The 24,856-nt window shown below is 42.2% G+C and overlaps 3 protein-coding genes across 6 annotated transcripts in view; 1 reads left to right on the plus strand and 2 right to left on the minus strand.

The window, feature by feature from the left end:
- Window positions 1-61: 61 nt before the first annotated feature.
- Window positions 62-5,390, plus strand: slc45a1 (solute carrier family 45 member 1). The gene is made up of 9 exons (XM_077727261.1): window positions 62-235; window positions 1,148-1,598; window positions 1,711-1,803; window positions 2,014-2,238; window positions 2,310-3,133; window positions 3,207-3,360; window positions 3,480-3,656; window positions 3,816-4,021; window positions 4,130-5,390. The coding sequence occupies exons 2-9, from the start codon at window positions 1,175-1,177 to the stop codon at window positions 4,400-4,402; spliced, it is 2,376 nt and encodes a 791-aa protein (XP_077583387.1). The 5' UTR covers window positions 62-235; window positions 1,148-1,174; the 3' UTR covers window positions 4,403-5,390.
- A 680-nt stretch (window positions 5,391-6,070) lies between these two features.
- LOC144203571 (uncharacterized) lies at window positions 6,071-8,630 on the minus strand. 2 transcript variants are annotated; one of them, XM_077727090.1, is made up of 5 exons: window positions 8,439-8,630; window positions 7,787-7,876; window positions 7,391-7,457; window positions 7,210-7,286; window positions 6,071-6,945 (listed from the first exon to the last, which is right to left on the minus strand). In XM_077727090.1, the coding sequence occupies exons 1-5, from the start codon at window positions 8,487-8,489 to the stop codon at window positions 6,874-6,876; spliced, it is 357 nt and encodes a 118-aa protein (XP_077583216.1). In that variant the 5' UTR covers window positions 8,490-8,630; the 3' UTR covers window positions 6,071-6,873. The 2 variants fall into 2 exon arrangements, with proteins under 2 accessions (XP_077583216.1, XP_077583215.1); XM_077727089.1 differs by having other exon boundaries at window positions 7,210-7,289; window positions 8,439-8,628.
- A 2,092-nt stretch (window positions 8,631-10,722) lies between these two features.
- Window positions 10,723-24,856, minus strand: part of tas1r3 (taste receptor, type 1, member 3) — a 51,453-nt gene continuing 37,319 nt past the window's right edge. For all 3 annotated transcript variants that reach the window (XM_077726405.1, XM_077726406.1, XM_077726404.1), the window contains 18 exons: window positions 24,262-24,666; window positions 23,987-24,184; window positions 23,778-23,898; window positions 21,589-21,669; window positions 21,430-21,526; window positions 21,160-21,349; window positions 20,897-21,022; window positions 20,707-20,820; window positions 20,568-20,635; window positions 19,974-20,146; window positions 19,760-19,888; window positions 19,542-19,624; window positions 19,309-19,477; window positions 19,114-19,250; window positions 18,936-19,039; window positions 18,751-18,841; window positions 18,563-18,656; window positions 10,723-12,499 (listed from right to left, as the gene is read on the minus strand). In XM_077726405.1, coding sequence (XP_077582531.1) covers window positions 18,564-18,656; window positions 18,751-18,841; window positions 18,936-19,039; window positions 19,114-19,250; window positions 19,309-19,477; window positions 19,542-19,624; window positions 19,760-19,888; window positions 19,974-20,146; window positions 20,568-20,635; window positions 20,707-20,820; window positions 20,897-21,022; window positions 21,160-21,349; window positions 21,430-21,526; window positions 21,589-21,669; window positions 23,778-23,898; window positions 23,987-24,184; window positions 24,262-24,666 — 2,379 coding nt within the window. In that variant the 3' untranslated portion in view covers window positions 10,723-12,499; window position 18,563. The remainder of the gene's footprint in view (window positions 12,500-18,562; window positions 18,657-18,750; window positions 18,842-18,935; window positions 19,040-19,113; window positions 19,251-19,308; window positions 19,478-19,541; window positions 19,625-19,759; window positions 19,889-19,973; window positions 20,147-20,567; window positions 20,636-20,706; window positions 20,821-20,896; window positions 21,023-21,159; window positions 21,350-21,429; window positions 21,527-21,588; window positions 21,670-23,777; window positions 23,899-23,986; window positions 24,185-24,261; window positions 24,667-24,856) is intronic.

Raw genomic sequence — 24,856 nt, forward strand, 5'->3', positions numbered from 1 at the left:
GAGACAGTCGGTGGTGCTGATGTTGCAGGGAGGGGCGTGACGTCACGACCGAGACCGGCAGGAAGAGGCTTTGGGGGAGGAAAAACGAGACCTCCCAGTGACTGCATCAAAAAATACCCAAACAGGATCTACCATGGCTCCCAAAATCCCCTTTCCACCTCTTTTGTTACGCCACGAGGCTCTTTCCTCCCGCATCCCCATCGAGCGCCTATAAATGACGAGGCAGCCCAATAAGGTAATTATCTCTTTTTGAATGCCTTAATTTTTGCATCTTCTCTTTTTACATGACCTCAGTTGGGTACGTATATTGATGGATTTGTTGGCAGTGGATGGGTGAACATGAGCTTATTTTTCCATTGTGTGCGGGCGCCATGAAATGCCTCTTCCTGCATGAAATATTCAAAAGGAAACAGGCTTCTCTGTGCCGCATCCTCACTAGGCGAGCACATGGGCAATGCGCATTGGTGTCTGCAGTGTCCTCCCGACCGGCGCACCCCCACATTGGTCCCGCCCACTTATGACCATGAGCAATGACTTCTGAGCTGGGGCATAGTCCGATTGTTTTGTGCATCTATTGATACCAATAATCGTGATGATTCACACCATAAATCTAATGTGGCAATTCCCAGGTTGTTACACGCTCATTAAATGATAGCATCTGGTGGAAGAGTTTTCAAAAATAAACGACTCGCCCAGATCCATAAGTTTTCCAATCGTACGACATAAACCATTTACGTAAGAGTTTGTCTCTGCGTAGTTGAAAGCGTTGGCATTGTTGATGGATCAAAGGGTGTGCGACTCAATGGAAAATAGTAGTGGAGACTCGTTGTCTTTATGGCGCGATGAGTTGGAATATGATAAATAATTAAAAGTGGTTCATCAGGGGAGGAAGTAAGCCTCAAAGAACATGATTCTGTGTCTGTATTCTCACCTTATTGCTACTGTGACAATGAAATTTCCCAAATATATGATGAATAAAGTTATCTAATATAATTCTGCAGAGATTTTACCTGTTAACAATTCAAACCGAAGCCTAAAATCACCACAAGACAGTAAATAACAGGGAAGCATCTTGGGTTCCATTAATACCAGATGTCGCCTATGGAATAGTATGCATCTTACATTAAACATTTCTTCTCTCTTTGAGTGAGCTTTGAGCTGCCTTGAGAGAGCCATGTCGTCTCCGGGCATGGGCACCCCCAGTGACCCCCTCCTGGCCAGTCCCGGCCTGGGGAGGCTACCTTCTGCTCAGGACGGACTCTGGAGGAGCTCTCTCCCCAAGACGGCCAGTTTCCCAACGTCCTCCATCCGACTCCTCAGTCACCGGGCCAACAACTTCCAACGGCAGCACAAGCGGCAGAAACTGATACGACCTTCCCCGCCTCCGCCGCCCAACACGCCGTGTCCCCTGGAAAGACTGGACCTCAGCGAGCTGCCACCGAGACGAGCCTTCCAGGAGCTGCTCTTCAATGGATGCATTCTGTTTGGGATCGAATTCAGCTACGCCATGGAGACGGCTTATGTGACACCCGTGCTTCTGCAGATGGGCCTTCCAGATCAGTTTTACAGCTTGGTGTGGTTCATCAGCCCCATACTTGGTATGTCGGTACATGGGGCTGATACCTGGTATCAAGGTCTAAAAGCAATGACTGGTCACCAGAAGATCAGATCTGTACTGTTTAATCAAGTGTCGCCTGTGTTTGTTATCAGGATTCCTGGTCCAGCCTCTTATTGGAGCTTGGAGTGACCGATGCACATCTCGCTTTGGGCGCAGGAGACCGTTCATTTTTGCATTGGCTATAGGTAAGACGATCAGATCGACACACATGCAGTAAGTACTGTTGGGTTGAGACTCTCAACGGATGTTAGAGTTGCCGGTTTGTTGGTTTTTTTTTTAATCCCTCGTGTGGATTAAGGGGAAAAACCTCCACGAAAAGTACATCCATCAACGAGTCTTCCTGTCATGTACGATTTCATCTTTGGTGACTTTTCGCTCTTGGTGCCGATCTTTAGGGGCGCTGCTCGGTCTGACTCTGGTGCTCAACGGGCGGGACATTGGTGGAGCGCTGGCTGACACCGCTTCCAATCATAAATGGGGAATAATCCTGACAGTCTGCGGTGTGGTCTTGATGGACTTCAGCGCCGATTCGGCGGACAACCCGAGTCACGCCTACATGATGGACGTGTGCAGCCCTGAGGACCAGGACCGAGGGTTGAACATCCATGCTCTGCTGGCAGGTGGGCTAACGACAACAAACCCTGACTTAATCAGTCTACGTACTACTGTGTTTTGCCATTATTTGCTGCAGGTCTGGGCGGTGGATTCGGGTACATTGTGGGCGGCATCAACTGGGATCAAACCCACTTTGGCAAGTCCATGGGGGGTCAGCTGCGGGTCATTTATATGTTCACCAGCATCACCCTGGTAATCGCAACAGCCATGACCCTTAATAGTATCCCAGAGCGACCATTGACCAAGAGCCAGCCCTTGGGCAAAAACAACCTGAAAAGCCCTAACCTCCTCCTGCCTCCGTCACCCCCTGCACTGGCTGGGGACGAAGAGGACGAGGAAAACCACTATGGCTATCGTTTGTCCAAGTCCAACCACCCCGATCCTTTGGGTCATTCCTCTAGCGCCAACGCTCGCCTCTGTGCCGGACTCACGAGCCCCATATCGCCCCTGAGCCCCCTCACGCCAAAATACGGCAGCTTCATCAGTCGCGACAACTCATTGACCGGCCTCAATGAATTCGCGTCGTCGCTGGGGACATCCTATATAGACAGCGTTCTAATAGACTGCTACACGGGGCAACAGACCCCGCAGGATACCCTGGCCCCCAACTCCATTCCCGTGCCTCCTGAGGACTCCCCCGCTCCAGGAGGCTCCGCCCAGGCAGAGAGGAGAGATGATGGTAGCTATGGGAGCTGTCATCCAGACAGGGAGGGTGAGCCAGAGTCCCAACTGGAATCTCAGGTCTTATCGGGGGAGGGAACGGGTCCGGTGCTACGCCGAGGCTCCAGTACCGGGATCCTAAAACGACCGCAGAGTCTGGCACTAGCGGAGGAGCCCGTGGCGGCTCATGTCGTCGGGATGGAGAACGGACGCCGGAGAACTGTGACCTTTAGCCAGCAGGTCAGGCCCGGGAAGTGAAGATCTTCACTTGGAATAGTAATATTATACATTGCATTGTTTTGGTGTGATGAAGGTGGCGAACATTTTGCTGAACGGCGTGCGCTACGAGAGCGACTTGAGCGAGAATGCGGAGACGGGACAATCCCAAATGTCAATGAAACTCTTGTGCGTAGCCATCTACCGGATGCCTCCCTCTCTGCGCAGTTTATGCACAAACCATTTTTTGGGTAAGTGAAGGAAATGTACTCTATTGTTTGGAAGTCTGAGGGACTTTTAAGAAAGGGGGTGGGGAGTCTTATGCCCAGAGTGCCAATTTATGATGTGCGTCACTTCTGTCTTCTTGCAGGCTGGCTCTCCTTCGAAGGCATGCTGCTCTTCTACACAGACTTCATGGGGGAGGTAGTATTTGAGGGAGACCCCAAGGCACCCCATGACTCCGAGGCCTACCAGCGCTACAACGCTGGGGTCAGCATGGGCTGCTGGGGCATGTGCATCTATGCATTCAGTGCTGCTTTTTACTCAGGTGAAACCCTAGCACGCCCACGTAGAAATTCAAATCAGAATTGGAGCAAATTATGAAACTATCTTTGAATAGGAACCACAGACATTTACATGTATAAAGTTTGCACATCCCTGACCTAATGTATTCGGCTGTTTGTTTTGTGTGTGTTTTTACTTCTAGCCATATTAGAGAAACTGGAGGAGCGTTTCTCCCTCCGCACACTCTACTTTTTTGCCTACCTGGCGTTCGGCCTTGGCACGGGTCTGTCCACACTGTCCACCAACCTTTACGTGGTGCTGTCCTTATGCGTCACTTATGGGGTCCTTTTCTCATCGCTGTGCACGCTGCCTTACTCTCTGCTGTGTGAATACTACCAAAGTCCTCAGGTCAGCTATGAGAGTCTTTATCCGAGGATCTTGACACAGTAAAAAAAAAAACAGAAATGAGAATGCCATCGCAATAACATTGCCTTCTGGGTTTTTCTCACCTTTCAGTTCTGCGGCTCGTTCGAAGAGGGAACCCGGCGCGGGATGGGGGTGGACATATCACTCCTCAGCTGCCAGTACTTCCTGGCCCAGATCCTGGTCTCGGTGGCGATGGGACCCCTGACCTCGCTGGTCGGCGGTGCGCAGGGGGTGATGTACTTTTCCAGCCTGATGTCCTTTGTGGGCTGCGCGTATTCATCTCTCTGCGTCGTGTACCAGCTGCCCGCCGCGGAGGGTGAGCCCGCCGAAAGCGAGACGCGGCCGCTGCTGGCACACATTTAGCTCTGCCCGGAGCAAAAAAAAACAGACGTTATTTCGCACGGCTGAAAGACGTTGTGTTCGTACAGTACATCCTTCATTCACTTTTGCATTTTTAGCATCACATCTATTGAGAAATCACCACTAGTGTATAGTCAAACACAGGACTTCACCTTGAAAAAGATCAGTGCTTGTTATACTCACAATTTTTAACACAATGCCCACCTGGTGCTAGATTTTAGGTTGGCATAAGCTACCACAAATGTTTTCATTTAGGTCAAATTTGATAGGCTTAGCTTTCATAGAAGCCTTTTATTCTTTTAGGTTCCATCTTTTCATTCATCCATCCAACCATTATATGTCCTCATTCAGGTCACGGGTGAGCTGATGGTTCCTCACCCCTGACTTCTGGGCTTCGCACTGCATTTTATCTGTTGTCTTGCATGGACTGCAGGCTGTTTGCGTTCGTGTTAGACTAGCAAGACACAAACACACTTGGGAAAGTGTGTCCTGGACTCCAGTTCCTCCAAGTTCTGTGACCTCTTAAAGCCACGAAGCCGAACGGTCGTGCTGGGAGTGACGCTCCCTTCAGGCTGGCCAGTTTAATAATGACAGTCATTCTTGTCATTCAGGAAGAGGAGAAGTTGAAACGGGGGTGTGAACATCAACATTAAGAAGAACACAAAGAGACACCCTTGCTCCTCTGAAGGTGGACAACACTGAGCACCAAAAAAAGAGACATTTTGGGGGGGTTGGGGGGTATTAAAACCAGCAGAAGCAGCAAGGAGGCAATACCAGAATAAATTCCTTTAAGTTGTTTTTACCTTCTAATACACCGGGGAAAGTCCCAATTTAACAGTTTGCAGAAACCAACATTGATGACTGCAGCCTTGGCGTAATGTCAAAATTTGACATGTACAGAAGCAGTTGGCTTTTTAAAAACATTTTTTGAAGAATTGCTTCTTTTTCAGTTTGTAAAAAAACTTTTCAGAATAAATCATGTTTTCTTGGACTTCAGTAGTTTTTTTCCACATCAATTTTGATAGAATTTCAGGTTTAAGACATTTACTTTCTTAGACCACACGAGGGAGCCAGAAGATAAGTGTGGTCACTCACTTCATTAGATTTCTTGGAAATCGGCTATTAGAAATAAAGAAAATAGGACATTCTTATCGATTACGTCTCCGAGCTGGTAAAGTCTTTGCGGAAATAAAGCTTTAAGATGAGTATTGTACTGTTCCAGAAGCTTCAAACTGATGCCAATTGTTTGATTCAGGAGTGTTGGGGGAGGGAGACATGGAAAAAAAGACTGGATACGGGCTCTCGAGGACCAGACTTGGCCACCCTTGACCTAATGGGATTTGATCTTGGATTGGAGATGCATTGTGGCTACATCCTCTCCCAACGACAATAAATTGGAACAAGCACAAGATGGCGAACGAGTAGTGACAGTGAACACAGCCCAAGACTGTTCCCCCACCATTTGCTGCATTGTGGGCAGACATTCAGAAGATTAAATGGGCCGAGTGACGTCATGTAAGAGGGGACCACTCATTAAATCCTGTCATCACTTCAGACAAACACATGCAAAACCTCAAAGATGCGTCACTAACTCCAAGCCACAGCCAAGTGAATTTAACACGGCATACTGCATACGTACCAACAACATGACTGAAGCATTTCCAACGAGCATTTAAGTAAAAAGACATTTTATTTTGTTTGAGAATATACAAAGCAGTGGCTGGAGTAACCAGGTGTGACAGCTGGTTGTTAAAGAGGCAGTCTTGGACACAAAAGCAGGTTACCCAGCCATAAATGTAAACTCCTTAAGATAACGACAAACCGAGAAAAAAAATCCTTGTAAATGGTATAAACCTGCGTGGAATGCATACGAAACAAACGAGACCAAAGCGTTAAGATTTAAGAGGGGTTAATTGACATTGCCAAACAGAAAGCGTGCCTACTACAAAATGGCGGCGCTGGAGGCCCTTTATATTAACGAGCACCATCTGCTAGGCTAACAAGGGCGGCTGAGGATTAACTAGCAGCTTAAACACCAACAAAAGGTAGCGCTTTAACTAATAATGTTCTTTATTATTATTATTATTATTAGCCCCTGCTTAAAACTTGTCTTTGGTCCTTGAAGTGAACACGAGCAGCTGCCTGAACGTTTTGAGCAATCGGCTGGTCAGAGCTGACACGATAGAGGTTGTGCTTACCAACTGAAGTAAAGCAAGGAAATGGAAATCAACTCGTCTCATAGCATGGCCCCATTTGGCAGACACAAAAAAAGCTTATTGAAAGACCAATAAATAACATCTTGTAAAAAAAGAAGAAGAAGAAAAACAAAAAAGAGGGCCACAATGTTTCACAACTCCAGTGCAATGTGAGAACGTGAAGCACCCCAAAAAAGGTGGGAAACTAGAAAAAGCACAAGCTCTACAACACCATTTTGACCAGTAAGACTGAGCTGCATACAAAATGACCCCTCCCTTTTAAGCCTCCACCTCAGCATCTTTTGAGTCTCCATTCTCCTCCGTCTTCTGTTTTTTGGTGTCCGCTTTCTCCTATCAAGCAAAGACAGAAAAAAAATTGGTTGGGCTGGCAGCAAATAATAGCTCTCCTTTTCAAAATAGATTGAGGCCTAACAACGTCAATGGCAGACAAAGATGATTAGGTGCCTCATAAACGGTTTAGGGGACAAAAGGTAAATATGAAGGGTACTTTCTAGATTCTCTGATTGAAACGTGTAGTTATGTGTGTGTACTTTGGGTGTATGAATTGATTGACGAAATGTTTTTTTTCTGGGATGATGAAGGTACGTGACCAACCTCCTCTTCTTCAGCCACACGCTTCACCGGCTGTGCGTCCGTCTGATCAGCAGGGGGCGCCTCTTCCTCTGATTTCCCTGCTAGAAAAAAATGGTTTTGTCAGTGTGTAATTCAAGACAACGGGAATGTCAATTAAAGGGGAGTGTAACAACAGCAAATGTATTTAAATACAATTATGTACCCTCTCCATTCTTGTGTTCATCTTCCTTCTTGGCGTCTTCAACTTTGTCACTGTGATCAGCACCATTCTGAAGGGAGAAAAAATGTTAAATTTAAACTCTGGTAATTGAAATAATCCACCGTGGACGCAAAAAGAAAGGAGGGAGGCTTTGTGGGGGGATGCTTTTTTTTTACTCTCCAGGGGATTAAGCACCACCAGCAGCAGCAGAAGTAGGAGGCTTTCTGGGAAGACACCCCCAATGGAGGCAGCTCGCTTGCCAACATCTGTGCCATTTTTCACAAGCCACACAAAGAGCACACGGCCCAGGCAGAATGGCGACACCTGCACGACGAGGGGGCTTTTCGCCCTAAGACAAAAGCCCCCCCGCCCCCTTTGTAGCAGACCCCTCCAACTCACAGTGCCATTAGCAGGTGCGTCCACGTTGTCTTTCTTTTCCTCCTCCTTCTCCTTCTTCTCCACTTCAACTTCTTTCTTCTCTTTCAGCTCCTGAAAATACAAATACGCCGTTTTCCTTTCTGAAATTCAGTACGGACTGGGGCCGAAGCGATCTTCTCGGAAGAGGTCGTGTTTTTAATCGAATCATTTGTCCACTAAATGGAGTTGCCTATTTGGTTGGATCGGGCGCGCGCACGCATGCACGCACGCACGTACGTACGCGCGTGCGTGAGTGTGAGAGAGAGAGAGAGAGACGTGAATAGGGCTTCTCGTGCTTTTCCCGCCCACAGCAACAAAAAAGGCACCGGCTGTTTTCTCCTCGCTTTTGTTCTCCCGGCCTCAAAAGCACCTTGTGCGGTATTAAAACCCAAATTCTTAACGGGGAAAAAAGTCAAACGAGGCTTAATTACGCCTAAGAACAATTTCTACTCGACGTAGGCGTCGAATTTATTTTGTTTATTGGCCATTTTAATCGAGAAACATTTCCCCAACCACCACTTTAGCACAAAAATGGCAAAGTAGGAGCAACCTCGAGTTGATATGAGAAACTTTATCAACTTCTTATGCTTAATTGGCGACAAGTGGAGGTGAATGTAAAATGAATGAAACGCACCTTGGCTGTAACCTCTGCGGTCGCGGTGGTATCAACAGCGGTGTCTGCCATGTCTATTTTGACGCTGAGTTGAGTTTATTTGATTTTAATTCCAAATTTCAGCCGTCGTCGTCGCGGATACTAATCCAAGGACGCCGTGAGAGAAATGATGTCTGTTCGTCTCGGCGTTTTCTGTGGGAGCCGCTTGAAAAGCACTCTTCTTGGAGGCAGAAGGTCAACTCGGTGCCCGATTGGACAGCAGCGTCGCATCTGACGTTTGATTGGACAAACGCGACGTCAGTTTCTTTGTGAACACCCGCCTTCCATGCCTTCTCTGCACTGATTGGCTAGTGGTTTTAAAGCTCCGCTTGGAAATGACAGTTTTTTCTGTTGGTTTTTGTGGTTTTAATTCGAACAATGGACGCAAGTAGTTAAAGTTGTCGATTTATCTATTGTAGCAACTTTTTAATTGTAAACATATTTATTAAAGGCTGGAGAAAGATATGATTGTCAAACACGTTGCCATGCTGAGAACCCCCCTCCAAAAAGTTGGCATTTACTGGTGTCAAATTACACTTGAGGAACCGTGTGTAAAAGAATAGTGAATTTTCACTATAAAAATGTATAATGCATCAAATCACTAGATATTTCAAGATTGTTTTTCAATGTATAATGGTTTTATTAGTTAAATGTTTTTTTAATAATTTCTAAAATTTACCATTCATTCATAATCAAAACATTAAGACGAAAATATGGCAAAAAAGAACGTTTTTTGTTTATTATTATTAAGTATACAAGTCATTTAATACTTTTGAATGTGTATCCTCCTTTTGGTTTCAAATTAGATTTAAGGAGGAGTTTTGTATTTACATATTTTTGTTTTGAGAATGTTTGGATTATAGTTCAAAAATGAAAAATTAGAGGTGAATCTTATAATGTGAATTTGTTGAATTGCATCCATGAATTTGGGAAATATGTCATAAAAATGATGGAAGACAATATAAAGAGGTTTTTAAGAACTTTTCAGTGAGTAGATATATATGTATATTAAATTTAGAATGGGGATATATATAAATAAATAAATATATATCCCTTTTTAAATCCTAAATCCTGTAAATATATTTTTTTTAAATCCAGTTAAATTATCTGTGTATTTTGTCCATAATCCTGTCAGACAAAACCTTATAAAATAAATAGTCTACTTCCTGCTAATGACTAAGCCTTCTAACCCGACCAGCCCGTTTTTTTTCCGTCTAAAGTTTACTTCCGTCCTTCTTGAACTGGCTCATCCAACTGTTAAACCAAAGGAAGTGACAACGGGCGTCCGCCTGGCCTCGCGCTACCGTTGCATCAAATGAGGCCCGCTGGCCTAAAATCACCTCGCTGTCCTCTTCTGACTTTTCATATTTTGCACTTCTATCGAGACAGCCCATTTCTTTTCCGATTGCAAAATTTCACTCTTTGAAAGATGAACTGGGCTCAGTATTAACGAAAAGGCTGCTAATGTTGCAGGATTTCTCTTTAAAAACGTTAAAGATATCATGTAGCTGTCTGCAACATTCCACAAATCACATGGCTTTTTATTCTAAATACATTTGTTTTGCCAAATTTTGAACCTTCCCCAAGTGAGATATCAAAATATAGCTATTTTTAGCACCTCTCCTGGGATCTTTTTTTTTTGTTGGAGTTGCCATCGCGCCACTACTGTTGCAGTTTTGAAGAGAGCCTCCGGGGCCCAAAGCCTATTTAGTGACTCACCTCACATTCAGAAATATAATTACGAAAACTAATTACACGCAGGGTTCAAAGGCGTGTACGCTTGGTAGAATCTGGGGCCTCTTTCATCACTCAGTCGACTGGATTACTGGTTTGCCCATGGAAAATAATGGCCATTTATATTATTAGGAAACAAATCATTAAAAATCCATTAGAAAAACACGAAAAAATATGACGCAACGATGATGCGTTGTTCCACAGTTACAACATTTCACCTATATCAACATTAATGCTGTTTTTACTGTTTTTCTTTTCATTTTTTTTTACATTAATGGTCTTAAGGTGTTTTAGAATTAGACGTTACAGGCAGCATAGTATGGTTTAGAAATACACTATGGCGTGTTCTGACTTGCATTAAAATTCAGGTTATGGCAACATTAGGAATGAAGTCATGTTAAAAAACAAAGCATCTGTTAGGCACTTAAATAAAATCATTTATATCCTGGCCATTTTTCCCAAAAATAAATTACAAATTGATATAGTAGTTCGAAAAGACAGAAAATGTCACAGTCTCTAAATAATACAATAATTTACTACTGTACTTAGTTTTTATTTGTACCTACAATCTAAAAGTGTTTTTGTACAGATATTCACAGTAATTATGACTTTACAGTCACACTGCATTAGCTCTGCCAAGTAATAGACAATGGCATGTTGCGACTTAGTTGCCAGACAGGACTTGGTCATAAACTGAAGACACCCGATACATGAAATTAGTTTGGAATGTCTGTCATTCATTAACCCTGCTCAACAGTCTCACAAAGGTATATGTCAAAATGCACAGAAAATCTAATAATACGGTTTAAAGTGCACATTTTCAGTCCTTCAAAAACTCTTGAGTGGATTCAATTTCTGCTTTTGGGTTGTGTCAGTAAAAGTATAAATACTTGTGTACCAAATCTGTCATGCCAATCAACAAATTTGCTGCAGTGACCCTGAGGTAAAAGGCCAAAAGAGAATGATTGGACTGTGAACGGAATATCCTGATTTTTCATCTTGATCGAGGGAAAAGAGGCAGCAGGGGTTGTCAGAATATTATTGTTACAAAAATTAATCGAGTAAAAAAACTGCTCCAATAACTTTAAATTTTAATTAGATTTTTTACACTGAAATCATGCGATATAAACATGTATTATTTTGATAGTGGGATCCACATGCGGATGGTCCTAATAGTGACATCACATACGGCTCAAATCTACTCTGTCAACATGGCAGTCAAGCGTCCTGACTACTGAGCTACTCAAGACATTTAGAGTTTACAAAAACTAGGTTGGGCTGCTGGCTCAGTAGTCAACACATTAACTGCTACAGCCAAAATGTGGATTTAAAACCTGGTTGTAAAGGTAGAAAGAAGTGAGCGCAATGAACTCACCACTATCAGACTGGTTACGCATTCCCAACTTTAAAGTCCCATTATTTAAGGTATTTTAGCTCAGCTTCTCTGAGGTTTTATTTCCCAAACAAGGATCTAAAATGTTATATCGGTGATAAAACTGTCCATGCAAGTTTGAGCCCTCTTAGGAAAGTGCAGATGCCAGATTACGTAGCATTTAATGGCTTGAGTGCCTACAATAGAGACATGGGAGTATACAAGGGATAGCAGAAGGCATTACTCACGCTCTACTCTGGATGAGTGGAAAGTGGGCACCAATGGAATCGGGTGGGTGAGTGGAGGTGAATTGAGAGATTTCTTCTCTTCCTCATTTGCCCACCGCAACTTTGTTTCCATCCGTGTTTGTGCAACGTGAGCTGTGACCTGTGTGCAGGTAGCCAAAAAAGAGAAAGGCATGCAATTGTGCAAACATTTTCAGCTTTTAACCACTTTTTTCCAGTCGGACGACGGGAGGAAAAAAAAACATCACATGGAATCCCTCACAAAAAGACAAGCCTCTGTATTTGTAAGGGTGGGGATATTATTTTGAGACCCCCAACAGTTTTTTTTCCATGTGGTGACTTGATACAAGATGGCAAGTAGGTTGGAAGCGTCTTGGTTTCAACTCCATTTTGCAAGGACAAAAGGCCATCCTGACTTGTGGAATGTTAGCGCTCCCAGCAAAGTGGGGGCCTGTTAAAGAGCAGGGGTCAGGCTAGAGGTTGGGGGAAGGGGAACATGGGTACTGATAATTGGAGGAATTGGTGTCCGCAATCGGAGCTCTTTTGTTTGTAACGGCGGGAGTCCCGCATGGTCCAGCGGCCTTTCTACTGTCATCCGTCGAATCCTGCGGCGCTCGGGGGACAACAGAAAGTTGACTTCTTGCTGGGAGCGCACTCACTTTCATTGATCAGTCTTTTAAGAAGTTGAATATCTACATGGAGGAAATTATTACGATAATTAAGATACTTGTAAAAATACATTTAATTGTGTGGTTAATGGATTATTGAGACATCAATTCCAAAGCAGGATTTTAACAGTATGAGCCTTTATGGTTTTAACTTTAGGCCATATGACATTATAATAGATTACTATATTAAATTTAGAGTTGGAAACAGGTAGGAAAGAAAATGCTCTTGCAAATCAATTAATTTCTTCATGTTGTGAACTTCACCGAAACTAATGGTGGATTGGTTGATTTGCTAAAAAAATAAACATTCAAATTCGGCAGTAATCAGAAAACATCCTCAAGAAAAGTTTATCTGAGAACACTTTAAAATTGACCAAACTTTAGGGTATGGTTAAGGCCCTAAAACAACCACTTTCAACCAATTTTGCAGACTGTTTTTTGAACCGAATTGCATCATGGACACTTTTTTAAAAAGTCTAATAATAGCACAAGTCAACTACATTTTATGTATTTTTTATGTTGTCTGATACTGATGTCCTCCTGTATTTTCAATGGTAAAAATGTAAGCAAGACTATACATTGTCAATTAAAGTGTTCTTTATAATAAAACGGATGCCTGTAAATCAGATCGAGTTTGGCTCAAGAGACTTTGCCGACTTGCTTAACTCAGGCGTGTGCGGGTCTTTTTGGCCGACTGGCCTTTTTAATGTTGCCCCCAAGTAATAGCTCTTTGATGAGGATTTGCAAAATGCGAGCGCGTGCATGTTTGGAACCGTTCCCAGAGGACGAAAAGGATTTAAGACAGGCTTGTTAGCAACCGAAAAAGATGGAAGCCGCACATTTGGCTTTTAGGGGGGAAAAAGCTTGGAAAGCTCGTGGAAGGAATTTTACTGCCGGTTTAATTAACGCCAATAACACGAGTGACAATTGCAGTTGAAGGGGACCTTGATTTCAAGGTTACCATTGTTTTTTTTATCTCACAGTGGTGGCAAAATGATACATTTGACTACTCATGTTTGTGGACTTTGTTAACATGACAATACTCCCAAAATACTTCATCTCATTTTCTGAACTGCTTTATCTTCACTAGGGTCACAGTAGGGTTGCGGGGGTGCTCAAGCCAATCCCTGCTGATTTTGGGCCCAGAAAAGATCACCCATGACTTTCCACCATAATTGATGTCTCCAATGTTATTTTTGTTGTTCCTGTAGTGAAGTATTTAATCCAGAAAAAGTTACATTTCACTAATCTGTAGTTCTCCTGTTTGCCTACTACTGGGGATGAGTTCAAACTACCTTTTCACCTCTTAGCTCCTCCCCCTAGTAGACTGTGTGAAAGTGGAAATTTCCAGTAATTCTCAAAGTTTGTCAAGAAGCACCCTCCTACTCTGTTACTCCTCCCTTATTTTTTCCCGCTTTTCTTTCTACCTGCCCCTTCCTGCCCCTAAACCTCGCGACCTGACGGCATGTGCTGCCATATTGGGAAAAATGTGACACTGATGCAGACACAGAACATGAAACCTTAATCGGTTCATTTCAAATGCCTTTTAAACAAACCGGCCTAGGTTGACACTCTTGAGAATATGGAGTAGTATCCTGTGATACTGTGAATAATTTAAGAGGTTGGACTATTATAACATTAGTGATGAATAAGCGTTTGTGTTTGGAATTGCGCAGCAGATGGTGCATTTGCATTCAGTGGGTTTCTCCTGAGATTGGACTGACTGGCTGGTTGTTGAACATTCACAATGGAAAATGTTAAAAAACGCAATAATTGACATATATTGTTTATATTGATCCTATTCTAAACTGCTTTTTATGCCATTTCCTCTCCTGCGGTTATTGCCGCAGCGTGGTTCCCAAGTGGTGAGGACCACATGGTTCTAAGGTTGAGGTTTGAAACTCTGCTTTGGCCTTCTTATGTAGATTTTGCATGTCCCTTGTAGCGGTTTACTCCCACAACCCCAAAACATGCATATTCATTTCTTTGAAGACAAATTCTATTTTTGATCAGTTCATTTTCTATGTTGTTTCTACCTGCTACAAATTTGCATCGCAACTGTCTCCGGGAAACAAAAACTGAGAACAGGGCAAAAAAAAAAGATACTTTTCCTATTTGCTATACACTTCCATGGTGGCATCACTCAAAAGCTCAACTTAAAATCTGGAGCTGTTATTAGAAAAAAATACAACATTATTCTGTCACTCGTAAGCTCCCTGAATTCCGGCATAGAACTGTAGAACTCGGCTTCTTACAGACATGTAGCGCATATCATTAGATTCTGTTGAGATAATTTAGAGTTTAGAACATTTGCTAAGCTTTTAGCGGGCAGTTGTTGGATCTAGTCAAATGTTATTTTGTCTTTCAGTGATGTGAAATAAGGAGAAATGCGGTATTCAAGTCATAGCTACGTTATCAATGTCTGCACTCTGTAGTGGAACATAACCTACTACATTTAGCCATAACATGACCCGATAATGTTGACCATTTGTGACTATTTTACAAGCTGGTTCCCAAGTCAACTCAACCAGCACATTGCATTCATCTATATCCGCTTACTGGATAAAAATTTTGATGATGGCCTAATTTCAAATATGTCTTGGTCAGTACTAAATTGAATTTTTAAAAGGTTGATATCCTACTCTCCCTTCCTAATTACACTTAATTAGTTTTCTAAGAGGCGGCCTGGCAGTTTGAGTGGTTACCACGTTGGCCTCACAGTCTGGGGTCCTGGGTTCAAATCCAGGCTGGTCCACCTGTGTGGAGTTTGCATGTTCTCCCTGCGTGGGTTTGCTACGGTTAGTCCGGTTGCTCTTCTGAACTGCCTTAGGAGACTTAATTTAGAAACAAATCTAACAGGGCTCTAAGACTTATGCACACACTACTACGAGAGGTTGTATCATTCACAATAGTGCAACAAGAGCAAGTGTGCCTCGACTTAGTTGTGCACAAAACAAAAAAACTTCAAATAAAGACGAGAGGCAGCTGGAGAGAACTTCAGCGTGCGCGCTGATGGCATGAGGCGCGCTGACCTTAGCGCCATTGTGCAACGGCAACAAAGAGCCATCTGCACAGCAACCAGGGAAGCAAACGAGGGAGTCGCTCACAAGGGAGATGGAGGGGAGAGGGGGCGGTGTCATGGGGACTTTGCTAGTGAAAACTCACAACAAAAATAACAACAACATAGGGAAAAAAAGGGGGCGATACCATACTAGCAAACAAGGACAGGCCCCTCTCTCCTCTGTCAGCTAAGTGCCAGACAAGAAAGCTGCAGGCCTAATCACTCAAGTGCACATTTCCTGTCTGCAGCCTGATACAAAGAAGTCAAACGGGAGCCAAATATTACGCAGTAAGGGCAAGGTTTTTATCGAAACTCCTGTTCCGAAATCCAAAGCCGGATTGCGGCGAACACAAAGACAAAATGGTGCCCGGAATATCATCCAATTTTTCACAGGTAAAAACAAGACAGTCAGCATTGCTTAGCAACAGCGGTTAGAAGAAAAAAAACACTACGACAAACCCTCTGTGCTGCCACCCAGTGGTCCATCTTTCAACATGATGTAGAATTATTTATAGAAAAGGGAGATATGCAGAATGTTATTTGCATATATTAAGATTGACTCGATTGAGGGGAAGAAAAAAAAACTGTTTGAAAATGTGTCCACCCATCTGATTCGTCGGGAAATGGTCTCCGGGTGGGTGGTTGCCTAGCAACATCCCGAGATGAGGGGTGAGGGAAAAGGAGGAGGGGTGTAATAAGAGTGCTGGTGGTGGCAGTGGCAGTAGCATTAGGGGCTGTTATACATACGCCAATGGGAGGGACGGGCTCTGGGAGCAGGCTTGGGAAACTACCTGGCAACATTCCCAAATAAACAAACAGAAGAAGGGCAGTCTCACTTTCCAACCTAGATTGTGAGGCAATAGTCTATTTTCCGAGAACCAAACAAGGGCGGAAAGACGCAGTGGGGTCCCATAAGGACACCATGGGTAAAAACCTCTCTTTTTGAAGTAAAGTGACACCACAGTAGAAAAGTGACCAATCCAGATGATCGAGCCAATCAAGGTGTGTAAATAAGAAGTAGCCAAGTAGGAAGGGATAAAAAATGTTACTGTGGAATTGTGTGCCAAAGGCAGGGGTGTGTGTGTGTTTGTGTGTGTGTGTGGAGGAGGGTTACATAGCCTAGATGTCAAAAGGTGGAGTCAGCATTTTAATAGCAGCCATATTGCAACAGAAGTGAACTATTTTCTCCACCAAAGTACTCTTTGCTCATTAAAATCTTGGCGGATTTACAAATGCTTTGGTTTCTGTGAAACTCTTTCAAGTTGGCTTTTATTCTGACAGAAGTTTTTATGACATAATTATTTGAAAATTACTGCACTGATGTTGATGAGGAAGCAGGCCGAAAATGGAGAAATCTACTGTCATTTCAACATGCAGGCTTCATAGTTTTAATGTTAAGTGACTCCAATGATCTCTAACATGGCCGACAAGTGAGCCATCCGTCTATTTGGTTTGTATAAAGCATAAGAAACCTAAGTGTATATATGATATCTAAGTGTCTGCAGTAGGTGGGTCAACGTGAGCTTTGAAGGCTCTTTGTCAAGAGCAGGAAATGAGCTTGTTTTGCGATTAAAAAGGGAGGGTTTCTATGGAGATGCAGGGCCGTGTGCAGGGCGGAGGAGGGGTTGGCGGCGAGAGTAGAATTTCAAAGACGCCAGCCTCTCCTCCATCACGTCTGCCTGCTCGCTCTTTCCATGGCGCCCCCTTTTTATCTCCTGTAATCTGTTTTGGTAGAGGCCGCGAGTGGGTTTATCTTAAATAAGCCCACCAAGCCATCAATCGACCAGTCGCTAATGTCTGGAGTAACCGTTCCACATCCTATCAAAATCCTTTAAAGCAACACAAGCTGCAGTTCATTACATCAGATTGACCCATTTTCGTGCCTGTTCTTGTTTGAACAAGTGTTGGCTGACAACATTTCTACAATTTTGAAAGCTTCAAGTAAAACACATTTTCAAATCCTTACAAATGGCCATTGTCCAAATACTTCAGGACTGCATGTGATGTTTTAATACCCAAAATAGGAACTTGCTTAGTGAATTGTTTCACAGGGCTGAGGGACAACTATAGCCTCCTAAAATAAATCACCATCTTTAGCTTTTCAGGAAACTGCTGTTTAGATAAGAAGACATTTCAATAGAAAAAAAACTCAACATGAGATTAGACATGTGAATAGTTTTGTGATTTAAATAAATTCTGTATAGACAAAATGAGTTATTAGTAAAAAAGTATAGGTAACAAATGAGTATACCTAGAAACTATTTTTAAACCATGGTATTACGACAGTAAATCTCATTTTTAAAAATTAAAAGGCACTTGCCAAAATGCAGCTTCAAATGGAGCTGATTAATTATGCCATTGTGAAAAATACTACATTTATTTTGGTATTTAGCTGAAGTGCATTTACTCAATCAAACTTGGTCTATGTAAATGTATGACAACAGCCAATCAGAGGGTACCTTTTGTTGCTTAATAGACTAATAAAATGTCTTTTACATTAAGTTTTCAGGAAAAAACTACAACATCATATCCAAGTTTAGAAATCCAACCATATGCTAGCCCCAATTTGAGGTGAACAATTCATTAATCAGTAAATTGACTTATACTTGTATATCACCTTTCCACCTTCATGGCAATACATATTGATTATTTTAAGCTTGATAAAAAAAGAAAAAAAAGGTCCTATGCCATGGGACTTGCAAAAATCCTCTCACTCATGGAGCACATCCAAATCTCAGCATGTCAATTAGAATGACAAAAGCTTTTAGTGCCCCCAACCTTTGTATTGGCGCATAGCAGTCAGAGTCAAGTACTGAAACAGTACACTTTCACAGTACTGACCAAGGCCAGATGGCCGTTTACACATTAAAAGCCCAGCTGGCTACCAGGACCTCTTTATGGCCCTGTAACTAATTAGATCCAAATTAACAAATTGTAAATTACCTTAAAAAGGGACCTTTTCCTCAAAAACAAAACAAAAAAACACTGTAGTTAACAGTATAATTCTACTTTGAATGTATACATACCTTACACGACCATTGGGGTTTCTTCCAGAATGCGTGTACTTGCTCTGAAGCTTTTTGTTGCCAACTTTGACCCTAAAGATTCTCTTTGCATAACCTATGAACAATACAAAGACATGCAATGGAATATTTTTCTCAGGCAAAACAGAGTATAAGCAATGTTCTATTTATTTTATTGAAATATGACTCACCCCTTCCAAAATTCTTTTGCGGAGTTCCCCCTGTGAGAGCGGCCGCTCTTCCTCATCCGTGACAAGCAAGTTGTCCACGTCAAATTCTCCACTGGGAATGTCAGAGACCACAGCCGTCAGCACTAAGTCTGCCAGTGTGATGGTACGTGTAAAAAATATATAATATATAAAATAAAAGCTGAAACCTATGGATTGCAGGTTGCATATCAACATTTTCTTGGAGCATCTCTGAGTCTTGGCCAAAAAGAAATTTGGGAAGATCGGCCGAGTTGCATTCTTTGCCAATTTCCTGTAATCAAGAACAACATATGTTTACTCTTGATACCTAACAAGTTTGAATGAAATACATTCCAAAAATATTACCTTGTTATCCAGAAAAGTTTGTATATTGAGGAGCTGGTTGGTCTTCTGCTCCACCGCACTCAAATATTGCATGATGTTGTTGTCATTGATGGCATCCTCCATTTCACACTCCACTCCAGAGACGAGGCTGCTCACTCCTGTGAGAGTTTAAGTATGGGCTACTTACCAAAATTTAAGGTTGGAGTTTAAAGCCACCTTTTTTAACTTCCTCCAAAGTTTTGCTCAATATAACGGCACGGTTTTCAAAGTCTTCTGTTTGTAACTCGGCCTGTTTCCGCCGTTCATCCACGTCTCTCAGTGAGCAGCGATAGTCCTCTTCCTGTCGCAAAGCTTTCTCTTGAAAGTGCTTCATTTCTTCCTGAATCTGAATGATATACACATTGGATAAGATGAGGGGAAAGGCACACAGTGCGAGATGACAAAGTCACCTGGCTTATTTGCTCCCGCAGCAACTCTGCTTCATTGTTTTGTTCGTTTACAAAATTGAAGAGTGCAAAGTTACGGTCTTCACCTGCATAGAAAAACAGCAAAGTGCACAAAAGGTTCTACAATAGTCATTGGACGCCTAAGTGATTAAGCAGGGGTTCAAAATATACCTTAATTTTATTTAACTCTAAAAGCTAGAGCATAGTAGGAGCTGACGTACCTTGGATGAACCTGCTGACCATCATTTCTGGGTCTTCCTCTCCTGTGACAGATTGAATTTTCTGAAAAAACACGTTTAAGTCATCCGGTGATTCATCAGTCGACTCTTTCGTCCTTTGCTCCTTTAAACCTTATTAAGAAAAATGATATGAGAAAACACAACAAGAAAGAATGGCTTCCCCAAAATAAAACATTATCTGAAATATGGCTCTGACCAGACTCTGTTCTCTCTTGGTCCATTTTCTGGCTGTATTTTGCGGTAATGAAGTCTTTGAGACTGCACTCGTGTGAAATAACCCTTTCAAGTTCCCTCATCTCTGTGTTGTATTGAAAGAGCTCCTTCTCGGCTTTCTCTCGTATCATCGCCAACTTGGACTGAGCCTCCACCCTAAATGCACAAAATAGGGGGAACTGCATTAAAAATATGACATTTTTCTGAATGAAACATAGGTGATTTTTTGTCGATTTACAGTAGTCATCTTAATTAGGAGCATTAACAAGAATACAGCTGGCTATCTTGAGATTGTGAATCAAATTAGTATGCTGTTCCCTCATATTTTCTAATGATAAAACATGAGCAAAACCAAATGTGTAAAATCCAATAAAAAAATAGTGAAGAACTTATATTAGTTAAAGTTGACCTAAAAAGCAAATGCTAAAGGTCAAGATTGATTTATTCCTGGCACAATTCTGATTATTTAAATACTGATTTTATAAACACCACTCTCTGATAGTGAAGTTATCGCAAACGTGACAACCAACCCTGCTACCCCCTACGAAATGACAACCATTATCACTGAAGGTCTTGCCTGGCATCGTGGGCTGCATTGGACAGGTGGATTTCTTCACTTATCTTCCTCCTCATGTCTTTACACTCCTACAACAAGCAACCAGTCACAGCACAGAGTTTTATTCAATTGTTGCTAGGAAACTTTCTGAGTATCTCACCTGGAGCAGCCTGTCGTGAAGTCGCATGAAACGTACGCGTTCGATTTGAAGAGTCTGTAGGTCCTCCCGGAGGCGACTGTTCTTGGTCAGCTGCTCGTTAAATTTGGTTAACCCCTGTGGAAATGCATAAGCTTCACAACAGTTTTGGCAATAAGTGTATCTACTCAACAAATGGTGCTTTGACTCTCACTCCTTGCAGTTTGTTCTCAAGAGTGCACAAGGCCTCCTCATTCCGCCTGTGTGCAGACCTTTGGATGTCACTTGTGCTGGAGTTCCCTTTCCTCAGCCCTTTCAGCTTGATCTCCATGCTAGAAATCTGTCCACAAGACACATAAATCACAAAAATATTATTATTAGGAATGAAGATGGAGATTTTTTTTGGTAAGCAAAGGCAGTCTGTCAGGCACCGCAAATGACCTGAAGCCAATATATAACTTCAATTTTTGTCTTCACCTCTTTTTGTAGCTCTCTTTGATGCTGAGTTTCCTTCTCCAACTCTTCATCCAGTCGCTCTCTCTGCTCTTGAAGCACTTTAATTCTCTCTGCGTTCGTTTTGTCCTTTTTTTGACGGGACAGGCTATTATAAGCACTAAGCTTATGCTCCATTTCCTTCTGCTCGGCTGTCAGCTTTTCTATCTCCTGCCTTGCGACACAAATAGTCATTCAGTTTAGGGGAAAAAAAATAATAGAAAATGAATAACACTGGTGATCTTTTGCCCTCACTGTTGTTTGCGCATCTGCTGCTGGGCCTGAATCTTGTAGGCCTGCCTGTCTGCATCCATAATTCTGTACTGTCTTAGTAGCTTGGCTACCTCCAATTCTGTTGATATAATTAACATAATAATATGTAATATTAATAATTAATTAATGAAAATGAATTACCTGTGCCATCAACATCTACATCACTTGTGTCTGATAGGGCACGTCTGCCTATTCTTCTTCTGGACATGTTTATACTGCACTCTACAGGACATAAAAAAATGGAAACAGTAGTTATTTGGCGGTACATTTTTGAATTTCACCGTATGCTAATTTAAAAAAAATACACTAAACTCACACAGCCAAAAATACCCACGTAAAAAAACGATATGATGACGAATTAAATCACGAGTCACCATAGGTTTCCGACTATAAGATACCCTGTTAAAAGTTTACTGTAAGTGTGACGTTTGGAAATCTGATGAAAAGTAACCTTACCGATTCAAAAACACGGAGCGCTCTTTCGAAAGAATTTGTCTCGGCTCGAACACCAAACTTCAGTTGGTAGCAACCGTTGCTAAGGACTTTAAAACTTCATTTCCCAGTATGCATCGCGGGAGTGGCATGTGTTAATGTGGTAAATTGGTGTTATATTAACGGGACAATTATTTTGTGTCTTTCTAAATGGATCCCGAAGATACATTTTATTGCAACGTGGTAGTACATGTGAAATGAATTATATAATATTTAAACATGATGTTACATTTCTAAATGTGATTTGTGCATAAGCAATACAATTTATTTTTGGCCCATTACCAATACTAGTCAATTAAAAACCACTAAAAGCACACAATGTCTCCTATATGTGACTATTGATACATTTCTGTATGCCCATATTGAAAAAAAAGAGTAGCTTCACTAGATGACATCAATATTAACATTAATTTCCTAATATAATTCATCATATTCAGAATATATGACACACTTTGTTTACAGTGTTTTGTAGTTATTGGTTTTGTTCCCTGTTAATCTGTGGCTCAACATTAGCTTTGCCTTCCAAAAAGTTACAAAAGTACTCCATAGTGTTGAGCTCAGGTTTCCTCAATAGAAGATAACATTTTGGGAAATAGTAAACTGCAAATAATCCAAAATTACCAAGCATATTGAAGGATATCAAAATAATGTAGCTGTTTCTTTCATTCAGACCCATGTAGATGGGAACAAAGGAAACCCAAATAATGCAGTATATTAACGTTGAAAAGGTTATGTCCCTGGCAAGGTAGTACTGATGCAGCCGTTGCGTCGCCATGAAAGTGCACATGAAGGAAACGAGGGCCATTAAAATGTTGATGCTTTGCATCAAGGCCAGTCCGACCAGCGGTATGACAGGACATGACAGAAAGGCCCTCAGGAAGTCGATTTCCATATTGGCGATGTACTCTGACAACGATGGGCCCTCTTGGACAAACCAGCCACAGAAACCGGCCTGGACTGCACAGCAGATGATCAAAAACATCCAGCACGCGGGACCTCGAAGTGTTTGAAGATGACGAGTGGCTCGGTCGTGGAATTCTGTTATTAGGAATATCTGGGTTGCAGGAGAAGGGAAAATAATAAATAAATAAAATATGTGGATATTGAAAAAATACATGGTGTATCAATCAAATATTTCTTTAGTAAATCCTTCCGTATGTATTTATCTTGGACCTCCAGGAATTTTTGAATTTTCTTTTTTTTTAAATAATGTTAATATGGTGGAAGTGTTTTGTATTCCTCACCTGCAGGGAAATGGATGTGATAACAGAGAGGGCAATTGTTTGTAAAATAGAGATGAGTGGCAGCTGAATGCGACACAGTGCATCCCTTGGTTGCCCCAGGAAGAGTGCCAGACCAAGGCAGGCTCCTATCAGGCTGAAAAGCACCACAAAGGTCAAGGGTCCACCAGAGGCCGCCACCATGGGGGTGCGCCAGTGCCGCAGGAAAATGACGGCCACGCCGACTTGACACAGCAGCAGCGATGCCCCGCCTATTGCCAGATAAAGTGCTTCTTGTGTGTTCCAGGACAAGAATTCAAAGGTAGGTTTGCTGCAGTTAGTACTTAGAGATTCTGACCATTGGCCTTTTGGGCATGGGGTACACTGGATGTCCTCTAGAAAGAACAAGAAGGACAGAAACAACATAAGCAAGACATTGCAGACATTGACAGTAATAGACATTCAATCCATTTGAACTGGTTCCCATCACCATCAATGGGACCCAAAGAATTGATGATGTGATCAATATTTTTTTACTTTCAGAGGTAGCTGAAACTTAACTTGTAGACCATCTTGCAGATTGCTTTTAAAAAAGTGTTTACTAGATGTAAATATTACCATTTTTGGCCTGGTAAGTGCCTGGCAGACAGTCAACACAATCAAAACAACACGAATGAAAGCCTTTGACTCTTCGGACTTGACCGATCCCACATGCTGCTGAACAGGTAGACTCTGGTACCTGCAAAAATAATGGCATCACAGTTTTTTGTTGTTGTTTACTCAACAATAACACTATAAAGACAAACGAGGTAACGAATTACTAGTACATTTTCAGTGTGCCATTTGAAACGAGACTTGTTAATGCGGAGCTCTTCCTCAAAGCTTCCAACAACCAGAAAACCCAAATTTGAGTCGGTCCAAACCCACTGGATCACAATGTATCCTATGTTGGGGTTTCCGCTACTGTCGAACACTAAGTGTTTGCCATTTATATTAAAAGACGTGTTCTGCAACACCCTCAACAACTGCGGAAACAAACAAAAACACATGAATTTGTTAGTAACAAAACCAAAAGAGCATCTTTACGACGACTATGGTTCACCTTCCAAGGAAGAATTCTCGTCTCTGCATCCCATTTGCAAGTAGAAGAATTGCACCCAAGCATGTTATGCAATGACTGAGCCACACTGTAGATGGCGGCATATACACTAAAAGAAACTCTCCTTACGGCTGGATCCACGACCAAGCTCACGTTGGCAGGGGACAAATTCCGACATTGTGGACAGGGATTTTGGACATGTGGTGCATCGTAGGAAGACTTTTTCTGCTCGCTCAGTTTGGTAAAAAGAACCTCTGTGTAGGCCGGGAGCAAATCCAGCTTCTTTGTTTTGTAAGTGAATCCGATGACCGTACCAATGGTTAGCATAGCGGGGATGGACGTTAGACGGTTGTCAAAGACCCAACTTCCACTGGCTATCCACACACCCTTTATTTTCCTGTTGATAATCTACAAATGAAGGGTATAAATTGTAATTATTTAATGCATCAAAAATGGGTAATTACCAAAATTAAGACAATTAAAGACCAATACTGCACGTAAGTGTATCTACTGAAGACGAGGACATACATTTTGGGGTAATTTAGGCCACAAATTTAACACTTGGTGCACAAATACACGACCTAAAAATGTGCTGTTG

This window comes from Stigmatopora nigra, chromosome 10 (assembly GCF_051989575.1).
Source record: "Stigmatopora nigra isolate UIUO_SnigA chromosome 10, RoL_Snig_1.1, whole genome shotgun sequence".
Classification (NCBI taxonomy): domain Eukaryota; kingdom Metazoa; phylum Chordata; class Actinopteri; order Syngnathiformes; family Syngnathidae; genus Stigmatopora; species Stigmatopora nigra.